General features: G+C 37.1%; 1 protein-coding gene across 2 annotated transcripts; it reads right to left on the minus strand.

Moving 5' to 3' along the window:
- Positions 1–674: 674 nt before the first annotated feature.
- On the minus strand, positions 675–22,369 carry LINS1 (lines homolog 1). 2 transcript variants are annotated; one of them, XM_045560445.1, is made up of 7 exons: positions 22,252–22,369; positions 7,850–8,350; positions 7,663–7,752; positions 6,722–6,863; positions 5,711–6,301; positions 4,357–4,528; positions 675–2,421 (listed from the first exon to the last, which is right to left on the minus strand). In XM_045560445.1, the coding sequence occupies exons 2-7, from the start codon at positions 8,246–8,248 to the stop codon at positions 1,539–1,541; spliced, it is 2,277 nt and encodes a 758-aa protein (XP_045416401.1). In that variant the 5' UTR covers positions 8,249–8,350; positions 22,252–22,369; the 3' UTR covers positions 675–1,538. The 2 variants fall into 2 exon arrangements, with proteins under 2 accessions (XP_045416401.1, XP_045416402.1); XM_045560446.1 differs by having other exon boundaries at positions 7,988–8,350; positions 22,252–22,368.
- Between the last annotated feature and the right edge of the window lie 161 nt (positions 22,370–22,530).

Here is a 22,530-nt window from a genome sequence, read left to right on the forward strand (position 1 = left end):
AAGTCAAGACTAATTTGGACTTGTCTCCCAAGACAACCATTATGACTTTCTTATATATTCTTATTTTATAAATAAAAGCATACATAAATATATGAATGTGTGTGTGTTACTCCTACCCTGCTTCTTTTCCTAAATAATTGGTAGCCATGTATATTTACTTGCTTTTTACTGGAGGTTTTTCATATCCAGAAACATGAATACAACTCGTTCTTTTTATAGGTATACAGTATTCCACTGAGTATATAAATTCTAATTTATTCCTAGCCTTTTATTTTTACAAACGATCTGGCATGGAACATCCTTGAACACACATTCTTTGACGTGTTTTTTAAATGAGAAAGTGCCTCAATGCATATCCTTACCAACAGTATGGTAAGTGCAAATTTTTTGACCTTTGCATTTCTATTTGGTTAACATTGGTTATCTCATTGTTATTTTAACTAGCAATCCTCTATTCGGTTACAATGATTTTTCTACTTCTACTTGAGTATTAAACTGTTTTGATTAACATAGTCTTAAGATATATTTTAATGTCTGATAGGTTTAGTCTTCCTTGTATTTCAATACAAAAGGATCCTTTACAGAAACTATTAAGGATATTTTAGATTGCTTTAATGACAGACCAGCACAATACAGGTGCTACTCACATTACACAAACCCAATAAACATAGAAAAAATTGAATTTAGTGCTTCCCCTTAAAAAGACAGAATTACTCACATCACAATTTTAAATAGGAAAATTACCTAGTGATTAAAATTTTTTTAAAATGAATCATGTCCACAGAGTGGACCATGTATAATCACTTCTCAAACAACCTGCTAAGATCTTACATTTTTTACATAGCACCTTATTAAATACCTCAGAGGTAAATAATAACTGTACTGGGTTAGTGTCTTCCCCAAATTCAAGTCCATTCAGAACTTGTGAATGTGACCTTACTTAGAAGTAGGTTCTTTGCAGATGTGATCAAGATGAGGTCATCGTGGACTAGGGTGGGCCCTAATCCAATGACTGGTGGCCTTGTAAGAGGGAAATTGGACACACATGCACACAGGGAAAAGGCCACGAGGCAGAGATTGGAATGATACAGTCACACAACAAAGAACACTAATGACTGCTGGCAGCCACCAGAAGCTAGAAAGAGGCAGGGATGGATTCTTCTCCAGATCCTTGAGAACATGACCCTGTTGACACCGTAGATTGGGACTTCTAGCCTCCAGAACAGTGAGAGAATAAATTTCAGGTGTTTGAAGCTGCTGAGTATGTGGCAAATTGTTACAACACCCCTAGGAAACTAATATAATAATCAACCCAAATTTTGTGTAAGTTTGAAATGCTATAAATTTTTAGTGGTATACAAACTATATCAAGTGATTTGTCATTTGATGTATCTTTTCCAGTCACTAGGCTGCTTCCAATAAGGTAAAAAGAACTTTACCTAGAAATTTTTTTTATGCTATTATCTCATGGAGGTGCAATTTATTTCCTTAATTTTATACTAAGGAAAAACAATTCCTGGAAATAATATGCCACTGTTTTACAAAGGGCTCATACTTTTATTACATATTGCCTGTACATATTTTAACAATTTCAAAAGTGCAGTTGGATTATATGGGAAAAGATTTTTCTTCTGTAAACGGTAAATGGCAACTTGTAGCTCTTTGAAGCATTTTACTGTTCTGTAAGATATTCCCATTTTCAAGACAGTATTATTTGGGGCTACTGCACAATTAACAGAGAAGGGAGTATTAAAGTATTTTGGAACCAGAGGCCTTGATTGAGGATCTAGGCTAAGTTCTTTTATATCCCTACTTGTCTCAGCTGTATCCTGAATTCTCTTAATAGCTTCTTGGTGTAAAGATGTCTGTTTACTGTTCACTGAACACTGGTTTGTGGAGTCCACTTCAGAATCATCAGAGCTGTCATAATCTACCAGACTTTGGGAAGCCTGGGGAGAAGACAGACTATGAACCTGCATGATGTGGGCCTCCTTGGACATCACAACCTGGTTCCGTGGTTCAGAAGAAGCATCCGAAGCCCAGGAGACCCAAGCACAAGCATTTACATGACGATCAAGAACAGTCAAGCGATGAGGTATCGTTTGGTTGGTACTTCTGTCTTGGACAAGTGAAGAGTCACAACCACAAATATTTACATCATATTTAGATTCAGCTGCATCAAAGTACTTGCAAATGGTAAAAAAGTTATCCCAGTCTTTTTGCAGTAATTTTAAATATCTAACAAAATATTCAAGAAAACAGGTTTCTGATGAAATCAAAAAGTCGAGAAGAACTGTAGAATCAAAACCTATATTTTTTAAGAAGAATAAGAAAATACAATGAGGATTATAGCCATTTTCATGTGTGTGGTGCTTACATATTTCTTTTTCTTGGGTCAAGCTTTCAGTAGCTTCACATTCTCTAAAAATGAAGACAATGGAGAACTCAGATTAATGACTTTTTATAAAAATAACAGTCTTAACATATAATTCACATACCATAAACTCACCTATCAGATTACTTTTTAATCTATGTATTACCTTAAAAGAAAAAAATTTAGAAACTCATTCCTTTCCCTACAAACTCTAAATAAATCTTACTCAGTAAAAGAAAGTCCACTGACTTTGGCAGTTCTAGTTTTTGCCTGCCCAATAAAAGTCCTCTGTCATCCTTTCTCCAACATGAGCATTCCTCATTTTTGTCCGTAACCAATTCCATGTGGTGAGATGGGGCTGGAGACTAAATCTTCTTCCTCACTCTCTTCAACAAGAGTGGGCATATGACCCGGACTGACCAGAGGATCCCATGCTCCTGGCCACAATAACTGGTTATGATAAGACTCTGTGACCCAAGCAGGCTAATCAGATCCCCCCCTGGGACTTTTGCTGGTGGTATGAAAGATTATAACTATAAGGCCTTGACCTGCTGGTGGCCATGCCTGGGAATGAATTCAGAGTTGTGAGATAAAGAGAAATAGTTAATGATGTGATTTGAGTCTCTGTACATACAGTTATACCTGATGCTGTCTGGACTCCTTATAAGTCCCAGTTGTGAGCCAATACATAAACTAGTTTGAGTTGGCTTCTATCAATCACAACCAAAAAATCTTAACTAATACAACTACATCTGAAAAAAATACATACACCATGAGTACATGCCTCTCTGGACACACTGAACTGAAGTTAAGAAAGTGAGAAATTCACACATAAAGAAAATTCAAATGTTTGTATTTCCTGAGGAGTAAGAAGCCAACTTTGAGTACAATTAAGACAAACCCTTATAGGCATGTGTGTTTCAGACTGAATTTGTATTTGACTGTTTTTGAACCTAATTCAAATCACATGCAGGAGTTTTGTGTTCCTGATTAGAACCTTTTGAAAATTGGCCCCAAACACTTAAGGGTCTAAAAGCAGCCATTGCCAGCAGTGTCATAATATAAGTACTGGCATCACAATACTGCACTGCCGATCATTAGTAAGAAATCCCTTTCTCCCAGGCCAAGAAAGAAATGGAAATAAAGCAAATACTTTAGGGTTTTAATAAAGCAGAAGCAGAAATAGTGGAAAAGGTCATCAGTTATTAACTTCATAACCAATTATAGATATTTGCCACAAGAAGATATTATGCCAAGTACAGCTGTTTTAATAAAGCAGAAAAAGAATCAGTATAAACGTCATCAGTAACATAACTTCATAACTAATTTCAGATACTTGCCTCAAGAAGGCATCAGACCAAATTCCCCTATATTAAAATGAAAATTCAGAATAGTTCCTTTGATTATTTACAAGTTTGTACTCACCTTTACAAAGGCAAAAATCATCTTACTAAAGCTTAATACAAAAAATCAAGTCTTAGACATGAAAAGAGATCTTAAACATCAATTAGGATTCAGAAGTGTACTAACTTACTGGAGGCTAAACTAGAACCCATGTTTTCAGATCCCAGGTTAGTTCTACTAATCCAGATCTGTCCAGCCAGCCAAGTTTTCTTCTTTTTAAAGACAGGATCTTGCCCTGTCACCTGGGCTGGAACATGATGGTACAATCATAGCTCACTGCAGCCTCAAATTCCTGGGGTCAAGTGATCCTCCCACCTTAGCCTCCCGAGTCACTGGGACAACAGGACTATAGGCATCAGCCATGGTGCATGGCCTAAGTTCTCACAGTAACACAAATGTAATCTGCTTTTCATGTAAGGCAGGGTTAAAGAAAGAAAGAAATTGGAACTTCTGAGGAAAGCACAGGATATTTTTCCCCAAACAATGCAAAGTAAATAATATGCCCAGCATACTTTCAGAAATGTTTTCTGCTTTCCTGACTTGTATGCAGTTCAACAATGACTTTAAAATATACTAACCTGGTCAATGTTAGGTAGATGTTCACTGATGCTTTAGCAGCCTCCAGCATGTCATCATCTTGTTCTATGAAGACTCTAGACAGCCATTCACATGGATTGTGTAATTGCAGAGAGGGCTGAAGGTGAGGCTTTAGGAAGGTCAGTAACTCAGACATGAACCTCTGTAAGTCAACTTCAAAAAATATATAAAGTGTAGGCAACAGTTTATGAATATATTAATAATCTCTTGCCTATATATAAGTCCATAGTGTCTAAAATACCTTAAAATACATTATCATGATTTGTACTTTCAAAAAGTCCCTTGAGTTAGGAATTATCTCTATTTTGCAAATGATAAAACTGAGGCTGAGGGGAAAAAAGTGACTCATTCAAGAGCACACATGTAAAATGTATAACCAGATGATCTATTTGCCACAACTGCCAAATAACTGTCTCTTAGAAATGAAGAGACATGATTTCTTGCTTAAAGCATATAAACAAATGAGTAGACAATAGAGATCACTTCATTTGGATGCCACAGCTATGTTACTAGAGGCAACAGTGCAACCAAGCAAAAATAATTTTACCTTCAAAATAACAGAAAAATATACTTTTTTTGTTTAGAGTATACAAAGTACTATTCTTAAACACAGAAATCAAAAAGGTTTTGGGGAGTTTTAACTGCAATTTAAAACTGAATTATCTAACAGATGCCACCTAGTGTTGTAAATTATAACTGCACAGAATTATAACACGCATAGTTATTAAACACTAAATGATATCCAAAGCAATTCAGGGAAATCACTGCTTATGATCCATACTTTTCATTGGCTCTGTATGTTGCTTGTTTAGAGATGTACACTACTTATTTTTCTTAAGTGAAATGGAGAACATGTTTTCCCCAATACCAAAACTGAAAATCATACTTTATGTGGCTTTCTTTGAACTCATTAACATCCTGGAAATTATATGCAACAGTTTGTCAATATAAATTTTCATACATTAGTTTCAATTTGATTTCTAATCATCAATAATCTACATTAGTAGGAATACTAGTTTTATAAAGGATAATATGAATACTACATATTTGAATATGAACTGACATCTATTACTTACTTTGAGATGACTCAACAGCAACTTTTTTTTAAACCTAAATCATTTATTATGCTTTGCATTTAGTCCACAAAAAGCTGACATGTTTTTTAAGGTAATTCCAATTCCTTTTTGGAAGAAAATTTAATAAATTATAACTAGGATAACATATAGCTTAAATTAGTGGAATTTATACTAATCCTAGATTTGATAATTATGAATTATTGTACTAAAGTAAACAGTTATATGTTACTTTGCATAAAAAAAGGGTTTGGAGAATTACCTTTCATTTCATTTGCTGAGGTGCCATTTTGAAACTTGATTTCTAAGGCTTTCATTATAACTAAGCTCACTGCTCTAAGGATCACATGATCTGGACCAGAGACATGTTCACATCCAGGCTGAATTTCATCACCTCCAAAGAAGGAAGGTTTTCCATGAACAGACAATGTCTTCAACAACCCCAAATTCACAGCTTGCAAAACCGCATTAGCTAAAGTCAACATGTCCATCTCTAAATGACAGTCTGACGGCATTAAGGCAGGCATAGATCCACGAAAGAGGTCTTCACCCACTTTATGGAGAAGGCACTTTTTGATAAATATGATGACCTTCCTTTTGACAAAAGCCTGAACAGGCCAGGTAATAACTTGTAGCACACAAGATGGTTTCAAAAATAAAATCCTCTGGCAAGTGAAATATAGCTTCAGGTAGATTCTGGAGGCCACGAGAAGCTCAAGCAATTCCAGAAAACACATCAAACTGTTTATTATTTTAGAAGTATCCTGGCAGTTTTCAAAATGCTGAGAAAATAAGGAATTGTAAAATACTTCAAAAATAGTTTCAAAAGGAATCAGGAACTGCTTTAGAATTTCTGCAATTATAAAAATAGTAATTATAAATAACAGGAAAAATGAAGACTTCTTAAAACACAATTTTACAATTCGTTCTAAATATCACTTTATAAGATGAAAAAATAGATTTGTAATGTTCACCTCTGACATTAACAAATGAGGATACACAGATTAACAGCTAATAACCACAGTTAAAATTCGTTTTACAAATATCAACAGCGAACTATGCAAGAAATATATAATAATGACAAGCTTTTATTTTTTTCCTTTTACTGTTTTTCTTTTATAAAAGATTATCCTCAACAAAGAAATATGGGAAGAGAATCAGTTTTTCATACTTTAAGAATGATCAGATGTTTTAAAATAAGTTTTATTCTTCATTATAAACATAACGATCCTGGGAGAGAGGACAATAGTTTATGGGTCAATGTAATCTATACCTGCTTTTTGTGAACATGTATCTTTGAAGATTTCTTTTATTACAGCTGTATGAGTCCAGAGGCAGTATATTACTTTATCACTCTTGGAGTATTCAGAAAGATTTTTTTGGCAAAAAGTAATCCAGGAATTACTTAATGTTATCTATAAGAAAGAAAATAAAAAAGGTAGTAGTTATGACACCATATTTTCTTTATAATTACAAATTACCTGTTATATATACAACTATATACAACATTGTTTACTCATTTGCCCAAAAAAGTAAAATACATGGTAAAACAAGAAGGCACAGAGATATTCTAATATTTTTAAGTCAAGAAATCTAATATGCTATAGAAATAAAAGATCAAAAGGAAATATGAAAATATTAGCAGTGTTACCTCTCTGTGGTGGATTGATGTGTACTTTTCACTCTGTTCTTTATGTTTTGTCTCACATTCCAAGTTTTCTACTATGAATATCAGTTTTTATATTCAGAAAAATGTCATTTTAAGAAAGTGATTATAGTTGGATAGTCAGCAGATGCTTAGATTTATTAACCAATTCAAAGATAGGAGAAAAACCTGATTCTGAATTTGTCTGCATTGTTTTTCATAATGCTGAGGACTATTCTCAGAGTTTATATTAAACCTGTGAAAATGGGTTTGTTCTCAAGCAGAGGTTCCTAAACCTTTTTCTGGGGAGAGGTCTACCTAATCCTTTGAGAATCTGAAGAAAGCAATGCACTCTCTGACGTAATACCCACCTCTCATGGTAAGAATCTGATTTATTATGATTTACAGCATATTTAAGACTAATCTTAAATTTTTGTAGATTTACGTATGTTACTATGTGAGCAAACATTTTATTAATACAAATATTTGAAGGATAAAATCAAATGACAAAGAACAATTTTAAAGAAACTGTAAGAGAAATAATAACATAATTTGATTACTTATCTTACCTTTTCTTTCAATTGGAAATACAGAAGCAATGCAAGGCACTTTGCAGCCATGTGAGATAACAATTTATCCAAATTTTGGAACATAGAGATCTACAGGACAACAAATACATTTAAACATTATGAATGTTTTTAAAATTTTTATTTCAAATACCTAGTCTTTTAAATAAAAAACCAACAAATGTCTTACTAATTTAGTATCGACTTCAGCTGATTCTAAAAGATTTTTAATTATATCTATGTATTTCTCCTTTGCATGGAACTCAGTTTTGACAGACAATATCCTGGTTATCATCACTTCCATCACTGTTAATTGAAGAAGTATTACTTCTCTGGCATCATTCATCTGAGAGGTGCTCTTCAAACGCACAGGTGCTACAGAAATGGGAGCCACCTTGACAGAGGATAGCTCATGCTTGTCCTGGATCCCAAACGTGTCCATCCATTCTAAGGAGGTGGTTGTTGAGCAATCTTGATCTGAAAATGCTGGGTTGAGATAAAAGATGTAATGATGGCTGTCATTTTCAAGTGTAGCTCCAACAAGTACCTTCTTATATAATTGTTCTAAAACTTCATAGAAAGCTTTCATTTTGATTTCCAAAATGTATCTTTAAGAAGACTGACAAGTCCAAGTTGTAAATATTAAATCTCAGAAGTGCAATGAATCTCCAAGATGTTTCTTCAGTGAAACCTAAAATAGGAAAAGTAATTTAAAAATTCCAAGTGCCATATGCTTATTACAAGGAAAAGGCAACTGTTTCCACTTAATAACTGGTTCACAAGTTAAAGGAAATGCTGACTGCATATCTAAAATGGAAAATTGTAATAAGAACATTATTTTAAGACCATAACAAGGAAATGTATACTTTCCATATAGATTTTAGAACACAAAATTATTTTTAGTTTTATCCCAGCAGAAACTTGAACTTTCCTTTAACATTTTTCAATGGGCTGTCAGGGTTTCTCAAGTTGGGCATTATTAACATTTGAAGCCAGATAATTTAGTAGTGGGGAAGCTGTCTTGTGTACTTTAGGATGTTTAGCAGCAATCCTGACCTCTACACCCACTAGAGGCCCAAAGCATTCCCCTCCTCACCTGCCAGATTTTGACAATCAAAAATGTCTACATACAGTGTCAAATGTCCCCTGCAGGACAAAGTTGCTCCAGTCGAGAACCCCTGGGCTAACTCAAAATTCATTATTAACCTTCACTTCTAATTTATAGATAAAACCCTAAAGTTAGATTGCAATATGGTCAAACTATATTATGGCTATTGTTGATTAAAGTCCAACTTAAAAATTATATGATAATGGTTATCATCTATAACATTAAATTAAAATTTAAAAAAACCCTCCCCAAGAAAAAGATAAGATGTTAAGCAAAAAACAATCCAAACATGCGCAACTATACTTGTAGCTGGATGTAAATTTAGATATTCTGGTTGTCCTGGACACCTCTCTTATGATGAAAAAGGGCGGGGCAAAGGGAAAGGACATTTAGGGTCAGACTTGGCTTTTGAAGCAGAGAATGTGGGTAATCAATGGATGGATCAGTATCAGAAGCACTATGTAGTTACTATAAAGGGAGTATAGCAAGGAAAAAGTTAAGACTTCGGCATAAGCAAAAAAGAGTACTGAATTATGTGACCTTGGGGAGGAGGGAGGCTTTGCTCCTTTCATTGTCTTTGGGCTATTTTTCACCTGTAAAGTGTAGATAACAGAGGGCAATGCAAATAATTCTTGTCTACAAATATGCGAATAATTGTCTGGTGGACAGGCACCCCTCCCCCAGTGGTGAAAGCCAATTTTGCCTCCATTTGTAAATTCATTTTAACATTCTTCCACTCCATATAGGATTCATGGTATTCTTACTGCTCCTTTAAATGGGTTGTGACTGGCTCCTTTATTAATTACTGAGCTAAATAAAATCTTTGTACATGGTCATTTTAGACTGGTCATGATTTTATCCTCTTGAAATCTGCCCTTAACAAAACACACAGACTTCTCTTCCCCAGCCAATTTATAAATGCCCTTCCTTCCTCACAGGAAAAGGCTTCAGAGGTTGTTACTTATACTGGGCCTCACTTCTACAATATGTCCCTCTAACTTAGCCTTGGTCTTTAACCTCTGACTTCTTCCCCTTATATAGCTTCTAAGGATTTCAATTGTTGTTTACCCCACAAGACAAAGCTGCCCTGTTTTAGTCCTTTAGTGGACAAATAAATATTAAGAAATCCATATATTTTAAAGTTATGAATGAAACTTTTGACAAATTTAATCTAAATCCTATCTTCAAACTGTGGTGTACCTACTACTTGATTTATTAACATAAACATTGGTAAACCTTGTTCCATCTGACAGTGTTACACTTTAACTGAGCCCTGTGCTCCCAGAAAGCAGGGATGGTTAAGAAGCAGCGTACCCTTTTTTATTTCAAGAAAGGGCTAAGCAGAAAGGACCAACTTAATGTCCATAATTCCCAGAGAGGATCTACTCCCACCCTTCCTCACTGACTCCCTTGTTTTATAAAACCCTACTTTTTCTCTCTCTTTGAGAGGTCTCCCATCAGTGAACATTCTCTCTCTTGCAATAGCCTGAATAAAATCATCTCCTTAACTGTCTGCTGATCTGTCACACATCAGAAATTAGTCTTCATGTTCTACTTCAAAGTCTCATTCCACCATACTTATTTTACTTTATATTTTAGTTATAATATTTCTTCTCAAAAAAAATTTCTGACACTTTAAAATAGGATATTTTAGGTTTTAACTAATATCATATGCTCAACTCTATTTATTAAAAATTACAGCAAGGAATGAATTATTTTTATTTCAATGCTACAGCAATAAAAATACTTCCAATAATATTCCTATGGGTCATTAAGTCCTTAAATTTTTACCACAAATGAAAATGAAATTGCTACTTGACCATTTTCAACCTACAAAATGGGCAATTTCATATGGTTTGATCATTTCAGCACATCAACTAAAGTGAATGCCAGTATAAACATTTCAGGGGGAAAATGGGCTATTTTCACTCATGGTGGGACCCAGATTCTTTGATAAGAGTGATGGTGAGAAATTAGACTGAAAGTTGTAAACCTTATGTTAAGAAACACAGATTCAAAATGACCCTTTACAGACAGAGGAAAAAACAAAAACACTGGGGTCATGAATGGAAGAAACAAAATTCAGTTTCTCTCACTGTGCTCTTACAAAGTACTTGACACCAGATGTGTGGGGATTTCTCCCCACCAGCAAGCAAGCAATCAATTCTGCATAGGACACCAGCTGGGTGTCCTCCAATTCAATTCAACATTATCTACCTGGAGACAGCATCAGATCACATAAAGACTCAATCCCACAAGACTGAGCCCCCCTTCCTACATTAATTGCAAGCCCCAAGTTGTTTTACTTTAGAGCCAACTGGCTATAAAACAGGGTTCTCATGATCCCCTCCTCTGGTTTGACTAATTTGCTACAGTGGCTCACAGAAATCAGGGAAACACATTTACCAGTTTAATATGAAGGATATTGCAAAGGATACAGATAGAGAGATACATAGGACGATGTACTGAGAAGAGGTGCGGGGCTTCCCTGGCCTCTCTGGGGACACCACTCCCCACCAACCTCCATGTGCTCAGCTATAGGGAAGCTCTCCAAACCCTGTCTTTCTGGATTTTTACGGAAGCTTCATTACTTAGGCACAATTGATGAAATCACTGGCCAACTCAACCTCCAGACCCTCTCCCCTCCCTGGAGGCTGGGCCTGCCCTAGGTTGAAAGTTTCAACCCTCTGAACACAGGGCTGGTTCCCCTGGTAGCCAGGCCCCCATACAAAGGCCACCCAAATTTTCCAAACATTGCCTCATTAGCATAAGCTCAGGTGTGTGGACAGGGTGTGTTATAAATAACAAGACTGTCTTTTACCTTTAATGCTCTGAAGGTGTTCTGAAGCTGGTTCAGGCACCCAAAACAAAAGGCCAAATACATTAACAAAAGATAGTCTTTATTGTTCTACTCATTTAGGAAATAATAGGCTTACAGAAGCTGAAAGCCTGGACTCTGGGATGGAAATCAAAATATATACATCACAACACCAAAGGTCACAAATGCCTAGGGGCCAGGCAGGTAACAAATGAATGAAGACAATAGGTGTTAGGTTGTTTCTATACTGATAACGTGTAAACTTTTCTTAATTATACAGTCTTTTAAAATAAATGTCTGTGGGTACCCTGGTGAGAATTGATTGAAAACTGCAGTTTGTTTTTTTAAAAGAGCAATTGTGGTATTACAAGGAAAGGGCAAATCCTTAAAAAACAAACAAAGGGATTTACCTGGCCACACTGGCCTGGAAGAAGGCAGTCTTCAGACTCCAAGCTTTTAAGAGACAAGTGTTTGGGAAAGGGTGTACAGGATTTGTCTAGCCTGGAAAGGAAACAAATAATTGGACAGGTCTAAGCGTGTTAAGTGAAGGAGCAGTACTTCTCTTAGTGTACTCAGAAAAAGGCAGAGAAGTGTGCACTCCCACACCAGGTGGCCTAAGGGGTACCCATTACAAGCATAAAATTTATCTGAAGCCTCTTGTATTTTTTAAGTACTATAAACTACTTGAATTTTGCATTCTATGCCCCAATAGAACCATATGTGTCTTCATATAAAAATAATATATTTCCCACCTATCTTCACATAAAATTGATGTGTTGGGAATAATAACTGTTAAACTTTACTGAATGCCTACTAGGTACCAGACACTGTTCTAAGTGAATTTCTTCTAAGTGAGCTCCACAACAACTTTATGAGGTGGGTATTTAATTATTATACCCATTTTACAGATAAGGAAATTTGACAGATAAGGCACAGAGAGGTTAAGTCACAAAGCTAGGTTAGTGACAGAGTCAGGATTTGAAGCCAGAAAGCCTAATTCCAGAGCCTGTACCTTCGCCATTCTGCTGACGCACTTCTCAAACTTCCTCTGGTGTTGCAAAAGCTCCAGGACAACGGTTGAATAGAGGATCTCAAATAAACTAAGACTAAGTACTAACAGTAACTCACACAGCCTCATCTTTGACACTATAAAAGAAAATACCAGTCCTCTGAATCACTTTCACATACTGCACAAAATCTAAAATCAAGGTCAATCATTCTGAAAATTTCCCAATGCAAACCAAGCATCTTTCAAAAGATGCTCAGCAACTAAAGGTTGAAATGTTAATCAGGAAACCCATTTGATTGAGTTTTTATATTAAATACAGCCAGAATCTGGGGGGGATTGGTTCCAAGACCTGCTGAGTACACTGAAATCCATGGATGCTTAAGTATCTGACATAAAATGGTGCAGTATTTGCGTATTGCCTATGCACATCCTCCTTTATACTGTAAATCACCTCTAGATTACTTATACTTAATACAATGTAAATAGTTGTTATGCTGTATTGTTTTTAAAATTTTGTGTAATTTATTATTGTATTTTTTTACTGCTTTTGTTTCTGAATATTTTTGATCTAAAGTTGGTTGAATCTATGGATGTAGAACCTGCAGATACAGAGGGCTGACGGTAGTTCCATATAAGCTCTGGAATCAAAAGGCCAGCATAGTAATCAGACCTTCATGGGTCTTTGACTTTGTTAATGATGATGAGATTCTCTGGGATCAAATGTCATTGGTGCTGCTGCTGTCAATGACAATACAGTTATCCCTATGTATCTGTGGCGGACTGGTTCAGGACCCACGGAGGATAGCAAAATCCACAGTTGCTCAAGTCCCATATATAAAATGGTGTAGTATTTGCATATAAATTACCCACATCCTGTTGTACTCTTTGAATTAACTGTAGATTACTTATAATATTTAATATAATATTTAATACTGTACAATGTAAACGCTATGTAAATAGTTATACTAGATTGTTTAGGGAATAATGATCAAAAAAGTCTACACATGTTCAGTACAGATGTAATTATTTTTTGCCCAAATATTTTTGAGCTGGGGTTAGTGGAATCTACTGATGTGGAACCCAGGGATACGGAGGGCCTACTGTATTTTTAGCAGCTACACCAAACCAAGCACCTCTCCTTGAAAAGCCAAACCATTCACTGTTCCTATTTGGGTATCAGTTCAATAGTTCATCATCACAGAAGCACTATGAATATGAGGGCTAAGACCTAGATTTTCTTTCCTCTAAAATAATCCCAATCTTTTATAAAAATTAACCCCAAATGGGTCATGGGATGTAAAACTTAAACTTTTTTTTAAAGAGTAGGAATAATCTTAGGGAGCTAAGGGTAGGCAAAGAGTTCTTAGACTTGGCCCCAAAATCACAATTTGCAAAAGTAAAAATTGATAAACTGAACCTCAATAAAAGTAAGATCTTTTCCTCTGCAAAAAATCCTACTAAGGAGGATGAGAAGACAGGCTACAGACTGAGAGAAAAATATTTGCAAAGCACATATCTGACAAAGGGCTAGCAACTAGAATATATATATAAAGAACTCTCAAAACTCAACATTAAAAAAATTCAATTAGACAATGGACCAGAGACATGAATAGACATTTCACTGAAGAGGATATAGAGATGGCAAACAAGCACATGAAAAGATGTTTAACCACATTAGCCATTAGGGAAATGCAAATTAAAACTACAATGAAATACCACTATCAGAATAGTTAAAATAAAAATTAGTGACAGACACCTAGTGCTGGGGAGGATGCTAAGAAACTAGATCCTTCTTACATTGCTGGTGAGAATATAAAATGGCATAGCTACTCTGGAACAGAGTCTGGCAATTTCTTAAAAAACTAAATATGCAACTACCATATGACCCAGCAACTGCACACCTGAGGAATTTATTCCAGAAAAATGAAGACTTAGTCACCCAGAGACTTATAAACGATGCCTTCAATGAGTGAATGGTTAAACAAACTGTGGTACATCCATACCGTAAGTACTATTCAGCCATAAAAAGGAAACAACTATTGATACATGCAATAACTTTGATGGCTCTCGAGGGAATTACATTGAAGGAAAACAGGCATCTCAGAAGGCTGCGCACTGTATGATTCCATTCTTGAAATGACAAAATTAAAGAATGGAGAACAGATTAGTGGTTGCCAGCTGTTAGGGAGGCCCCTCCCACTCAGTGGGCAGGATTATGAGAGGTACCATTCTGATGACAGACCTGGTGGGGGACCCACTAATCTACTTAAATAATAAAGTTGCACAGAACTAAATATATGCACATATAAGTGAATAAAAGAAAAATGGGAAATCTGAATAAGACTGATGGATTATACTGATGCCAATAACCTGGCTGTGATATCTTACTAAACCACTGGAGGAAAATGGGGAAAGGCCATACAGTATCTCTTTGTATTATTTCTTTTCTATTATTTTTCACTGCTTGTGAATCTATAGTGATAGAAAAATAAAAAGTTTAATTGAAAAATAATAATTTCAGCTATAGATGATCTTTTGATTCCTAGCATTAATATCTATAGGATTTCATTAGTATCAATTAAAATGTAAATGAAAACATATTGTCCTGCCTCAGCCTCCTGAGTAGCTGGGACTACAGGCACATGCCACCGCACCCAGTTGAAATAGGCAGAACTTCTAAATAATCTATTCATTAGAAAATACTCTCTATCACTTAATTTCAAAATTACCAAAGAACAAGCTCCTAGTAATTTAACTCCTCTTTTTATGTGGAAATAAAAAATGTCAGCATCACTTTTAGGACGTTTTCTTTAGATAACTTCTATGTTTAAATTCAGAATACAGAAAAACATCTATTCTCATGGGGAATATTATCAAAAGTAAAAAAATTACTACTTTTCTTTATATGAATTGGCTACTACAGTTTGCTAATAGATTGGGAAACTCAATAGTGGGCTTTAGCTCAATTCAATAGATTTGAATCCAATTGTAGCCTGAAGCTACTTAATCTATTTTACTCCATTAATGAAGATGCCGTGATATTTGAAGCAGAAATTGAGGCACTCTAAACAAAGCCAGTGTTCCAGGATTCTGGTTCCCTGCTCCAATCAAGATACCATTAACTTTGCCAGAAAAAATAAAATGGGTCTGCTTAGACTCTTAAAGAGCACCTCCCTCCCCTTTTAAAAGAAGGAGGGCAGCTATCTTCCAAACAGCATGCCATGTGCTGGGTATCTTCCCTTGGTCCTGTTAGTTCCACTCATCACCCTTCTCAGTGGCCCAACAGGCTCCAATAGGAGACTCTGGGTTGGAGGGGAGAAAGGCTGCTCTTCAAGTTCCAGGAACTGCGGGGCTCTCCTTATCTTCAGGCCTGAAGGCGTGATGCACTATCTCTTGCTGATTTCCTCAAAATAATGGTTCTCAAACTTTGGCCCGCATGAGAAATCACTTGAAAGGTTTGTAAAAGCAGACTGCAAGACCCTATCCTAGGAGTTTCCTGTAAGATAGTTCTGGGGTGGAGCCCAATAATTTGAATTTCTAACAAGTTCCCAGGTTCCTGCTAAGATACTGGGAACACTTAAAACTTTTATCCCTTTGTAAATCCTACTAAACTATTGTCATAGGATTCTTGATAAAGGCCCAGATTTTTTTTTTTTTTAAGCATGAAGGAAAAGCCTGGTAATCAAGTTACAGGTAAAACAATGCTTACAAGTGTTTTTCTGTCAAAGTGGTATACTGGTAAGAGCCTGGGATCTGGAGTCAAATGGCTCTACCACATCAGTCACCACGGGGGCAAGTTACCCTCTAAGATTCAGTCTCCTTCTATGTTCAAGTGACAATAATAATGGTACTTGGCTCACAGGATGCTAAGAGGGTTAAATTAACTGCAATTGTCTCCATAATAACTCCATTGCCTGCCCTGCACGTTTCTTCTTTTGTACTTCTATATATGGTGGAAAGTTGTTTTTTAAAATGAGTGAACATGATTTATTTTGAGAAAGCCAGCCAGCCCCCTGTTCTGTTTTTTAAGGGGGTGGGAGTAAAACACTGTTTACCAGATTCTTGGTAAGGAATTTAGTAGGAACTAAATAACAGATATTGGGCCTTTGAAAGGGGGTCAGGGCATGGTCTCAAAGATATGAAACAATGCAAAAGCAAGACGGCATATTCATCTGAACAACCTGACAACTTGACTGAGACCATACCAGTTTGCCTTTAATTGGGCAAGATGCAGGTATCAGCAGACGCAAAGCCGCTAGATAGACTCATGAAGAGCCATTATTGGTTTTAGACAGACAATGAAGTAGTTTTGTTTTTAGAAGCCTGTGTGAACTAAAATAAAATTTTAAGGCTCACCCCCCCACCGGCTGACTGAATGGACCCCTTTGTGGCCAAAGGAATATAGTAAAACTAAATTGCCTGCCAGGAGCAGGGAGGTCAGACATGCCTCATCATGCCCCCCTCCCTTCTTGGGGACATCCTTTATAACACATTAACAAGCCTATGGGTATGCAAGACAAACCTACAGGCCCTCAATTTACACAACAAATCTATGTCAGGTGGCTTATCTCTGATAAACAGCAACTATGTTAAAACATCCCAAGCCCTTAGACAAAGCTTCATGTCTTTAACCAATTACAAGCCAAAGAATCTTTAAACCCACCTTTAACCTGCAAGCCCCCCCCTTCGAGATGGCCCACCTTTTCGGGCCAAACCAATGTATGAGTCCCACATGTTGATTTATGATTTTACCTGTAACTCCTGTCTCCCTGAAATGTATAAAACCAAACTATAACCCGGCCACAGCGAGTCCATTTGCTCAAGGCCTCTTGGGCATGGCTCCGGGTCATGATCCTCAAATTTGGCTCAGAATAAATCTCTTTAAAATTATTATACAGAGTTTGGCTTTTTTTCCATTGACACCTGGAATGATAGAAGGATTGTAGCATTTAACATAAACCTGATCAACAGAAAATACCCACATATATCTTTCCCAAGTAACTCTATTATTTGACCACTCCGAAGGCAGACTTTTTTTTTTTTTTTTACATAGCACAGATTAATGCTGGACATCAAAATTTAGAATTTTAGTACTAGAAGAAATCTCAGAGATGTTTTAGACCAGCAGTTCTCAAACCGTAGCATCAAAATTCCCTAGATGGCTTGTTAGAACACAGATGACTAGGCCTCCCAGATTTTCTGATTTAGCCAGTTTGGGGAAGGTCCAAGAATTGAACCAGGGATTACACTTTGAGAACTGACCGATCTACTCAATTTTACTGATGAGGAATCTGAGCTCCTTAGGGTTATATCATATTGTGTTAATGCTAAGCATTTTTTGAAAAATGGAAAACCTTCAGTGTACCAATATGGAAAATAAAACTCTTCTAACCTTAGCTGCTAAAATATGATTTTGTTTTAAGTGGTGCTTCAGAATGAAACGTTTCATTGAAAGGTTTTCTTTAGTCATTCCCCTTTACTAGTCCAGGTCCTGTCCAATTTCCACTCTCCCCCACAACCTCCCCACCCCCGCCCCAACAACAACAACAACAACAAAACCCCACTACCAGTAACAGGGTAGAGTTCAGGGAATATCTATAGATTTTACTGAACCCTTGAATTCTGGGCATACAGATAAGACTTGGTTTTCAGTTGATAAAATAAGGTTACCTACCTACCTACCTCAGAAAGTATCACATAAAGATCTGCAAAAAAACCACATGGCTTATATGATAAAAACATTTATACGACTCAAGTAGGAGGATGCCAATACTCCTTTACTTAACCTTGAAAAGGTTCCTTTCTGCCTCTGGGCCTTGATACAATACTGTTCCTTCTGCTGAGAAAGCTCTTCCATCCACCTTCCCTTTTGTTTCAAGCTTAAATACGACTACCTCTGGCAAGGCTAGGTCCTCCTCCTGTGGCATTCTCAGTCTGCCAGCATCAGTGCTCTCTTACTAAATGTTAATGATCTGCGCAATAATATGCCTATATATCCTGAGCTAGACTGTAAACTTCGTTAAGAGTTGTATGCTTGGTTCATCCCTTCTTCCCCAGCTCCTAGAATGGTGCCTGATACACAGTAGGTAGATACTTGTTGACTATATTCCTGGCTGAAGATACATTTATTAGTGTATATGACTAAAATAATCCTAAAATCAGTTCCAAAGTTTTAGTATTGTCTGATCTCAAAAAATGTTAAAAATGCCATGTAATTTTTAACTTCTGAATTTTAAAATTACAATAAAAATTTCATGTCAAAAAATTATATAGTATAGTATCCACAGCAGGAATTGAGTTCTGACCTCATTCATTCTTTACTGTACTATACATCTGACAATGTGCTCAATAGAAGCAGGAAGCAAGACACACTGAAGTCACATTTAAAATTGTTGTGGCAGAGTGCAAATAAAAACACCTCTCGAAAAAATAAATCCCTTAAATTACAGGATAGGAGCTACAAGGCACCCAAAAGCTGCCAGTTAGTTTCCTTTCTTTCAGCATCATTTTTGCTGGGACAGTGGGACCAAGGTCTAATGTACAATTTCTTTACCCAGCCCCATTGCCTTTTCCTGCTAGTACACCTGAACTAAGTTAGGCTACATGGTAGAGGATGGGGTCCACTGTGATGCACCTGTATTTATGGTGGGGTCTCTTTATTATACCCAGGTCACCAGACACTCTCTGCAGTTCCACAACAGTACCTACTGTCAACTGTAAACTGCTCATTTTCTCCACCACCAAGTGCTTTAAGGGCCGGGACACAGCCTTCTGGGCAGTGGTCCTTGACCCTGGTCACATACTGAAATCACTCAAACACTAGGGAAAAATCTCTGAGCACTGGACTCCCTGGAGACCAACTGAATCAGAATTGTTGCAGCAGGCTTGGGCATTTTTCCAATGATAAAGTCTTTTTCTACTCAAGGAATAAACTCAATTCTGGTTGAGTCAGGGTTTTATGAATTAAACTTCATAAATATTTTTCCTAAATTACTTCACTTACATGTTGTAAGATTAGTGCTTCAGTTTTTGTGAATTTGATATTACCTAAGTGAATGGGAAATTAAGTATGTCTGTTTAAACCCAATCAATATTAACTTGTTAAAAACATTCTGCAATCTAAACTGCTTTTAAATCAATGAAAAGTTGTAATACAAAAATTAGCAAATTTGAGAGCACCAATTCAATAAAGCAATTTAGAATTATCTAGTAGGACATTCTGTGAAATTTTGGCAGTATTATGTTCCTTGGTTATGACAAAATTATACCTTTCAATTGTTTGAAGAATTGTTGTAACTTGCACACAGGATTTTAAGTGAAAATAAATTGCCAGAAATGTGGAAGAGCTGGGAATCAGGAGACAACCCAGTTACCAGGCTCCTCACCAAGAAGTTCTTAGATCTTCATCTCTCCATTGAGCCAGCATTTAGCACACACATTTCCTGAGCTGCAAGGGTGCTGAGGCTGCTGAAGACTGAGTATGTTCTCCATAACTATTTACATATTTGTTCATTTCTTTCTCTCCCTTTCTTTCTTTTTAGAGTTCAAAACTGCCTGATTCTATAATTAGTAAATGTTATAAAATTAAACTTATAAATCATATTTGCACTGCTAAAAAAATTTTCAACAATTTAAAGATCTAACTGCCCTTTATTAGCAATTCATGTATTAGGCAACATCTCATCTAAAGATTTAGAAAAGGTGCTCTCAATGAGCTAGGCAGAGGATGTGGGCTTTACAGGCAGAAAAGAGCTAAAGAAGAGAAAAGAGAGAAAAGAAGATCGGTCATTTCAAAGTTACTTTCCTTATAGGGTTAAAACAGAGATGAGACTTCCTGATCATGCTGGCTCAGGTAAACTGAGTCCCTTCTGATTCTTTGCAGAGAATCTCCTGTATTTTAGAAAACTGGCCCATTTCAAAGTTTAATTTGATTACATGGTACCTAGCACCAGTGGCTTCATTCTGATTTGGTCTGGTCTGTTGAGCCTAGTGCAGAAGCTTAGTCTAAAACAATGGCCCTCATTTAACAATACTAAGATACATCATTTTAAATTTATTTACACTGGAGTCTCACTGCTAAGAAAATAATAGAAAAATAATGGTAGAGTTGAAAGATCAATTGCTAGTAAAATTTAATACCATTTAACAATCCTGAACATAACTGGTTTCTAATTATAATTCAGCTATCTACTTCAAGTAAAAAGGAAAATTCAAAAATTTGAAACTATAAAATGATTGTCGAGTATAATGGAATAAAAATAAAATAGCTGATTCTATCCTCACGGCCACTAATGCACTCCTACCCTTGGCAGCTGCAACAGATTCCTCCCTAAGTGGTGGTATCTTGGCCCACCCCATATCCACTTCCTTCTGAAAAACCTCTCTACCTTCCTCAGGATAAAGTCCAAACCCCTAAACATGGCTTAGCAGGCCCTTCAAGATCTGACTCTTCAGGCCTTCTTACCTCTCTGTGCCCTAACCCCCAATCTCATTCCTGATCATTATTCCCCCTACTCTGCTTCAGCTAGGCTGGCCTTTCTTGCAGTTCCTGTAAGCAGCAAATCTTATTCCAGCATAAAAGGCTTTGCACTTTTGATTCTCTCTGCCTGGAAAATTCTTCCCCCAGATCTTGGAATGGTTAACTTTTTGTCATTCGGATCGCTGCTCAAATGTCACTTCTTCAGAGACCCTTACTGACTACCTGTCGTAGTCCATTTTCTGTTGTTTATAACAGAATTCCTAAAATTGAGTAATTTATAAAAAAAAGGAATTTACTGCTTATAGCTTTGGAGGCTAAATGCAAGCTTGAAGGGCCACAACTGGTGAGAGCCTTCTTCCTGGTTGGAGGAAGCACTGCAAGGGGCTGAGTGTGTTCAAGTGCTATATATCAGGCCTCTCTTCCTCTTCTTATAAAACCACCAATTCTACTCCCATGATAACCCGTTGACCCATTACCCCATTAATCCATGAATGAATTAATACATTCATGAAGGCAGAGCCCTCATGATTCGATCACCTTTTAAAAGCCCCATCTTTCAATATTGCCACATTGGGGAATAAGTTTTAACATGAGTTTTGAAGGGAACAGATATTCAAACCATAGCACTACCTATCTAAAATAGCCAACCACGTCCCAAACTCGATCCCATTATTTTGTTTGATCTTAATATAACATATCCCTCCCCATCTGATAATTTTGCGTTTATCTGTCTCCCCTGAATCACTATCTTGTTTACTGTTGTCTCCCCAACGACTAAAAGTGGCCAGGAACCACTTGCTAAATGAATAAATGTGCTTAATAAACATGTCTCGCATTTTTCCCACTCTCCCTTTCCCTTCACGCCCAGAAATCCGTAAGGGTCGCTATCCTTGTAGGAAAAACCTTGAACCAGCATCCCATCCCAAAGGGAGTCCTCTCTTCCACGTCAGGCCAGGCATTTCCAGCCTGGTAGCTAACGGTATCTCAGGGACCGACAGACACTCCAAGGACCGGGTACCAGCGTCTGAGAAGCGCTGAGGAGGTGCAGCGCGACAGGGCGCTCCCCTCTTCGCTTCCTGGAGACTGCCCCCTCCCAAACCGTAGGACCCGGACCAGCGCCTCCGACTGTGGCATTCACGCCTCCGTCGCCGCCAAGCTCAGCTGCCGTTTCCGGTTACCTGCCTAGGATCCAGCTCCGGCCACAGCCTCCACACCGCCATTCCAGGGAACACCTGCCCTCTCCGGGCCACCGTAGTTCACGGAAAGTACGGGCTGGCCCCTCCTCCCGCATGCGTAGAGGCCCCGTTCGGGTACAGTGTCTCTTAGCAACCGCTTCGAGTCTCTTTGCCAGGGGCGGAGCTTCGGAAGGCACCGCGGGGAAGCCGAGGGGGAAGTGAGTGAGACCAATCGGAAACGAGTTCCAGCCCCGATCGGCACGCCTCCTCTAATTGTCGCGA

This window comes from Lemur catta, chromosome 9, assembly GCF_020740605.2.
Source record: "Lemur catta isolate mLemCat1 chromosome 9, mLemCat1.pri, whole genome shotgun sequence".
Taxonomy (NCBI): Eukaryota; Metazoa; Chordata; class Mammalia; order Primates; family Lemuridae; genus Lemur; species Lemur catta.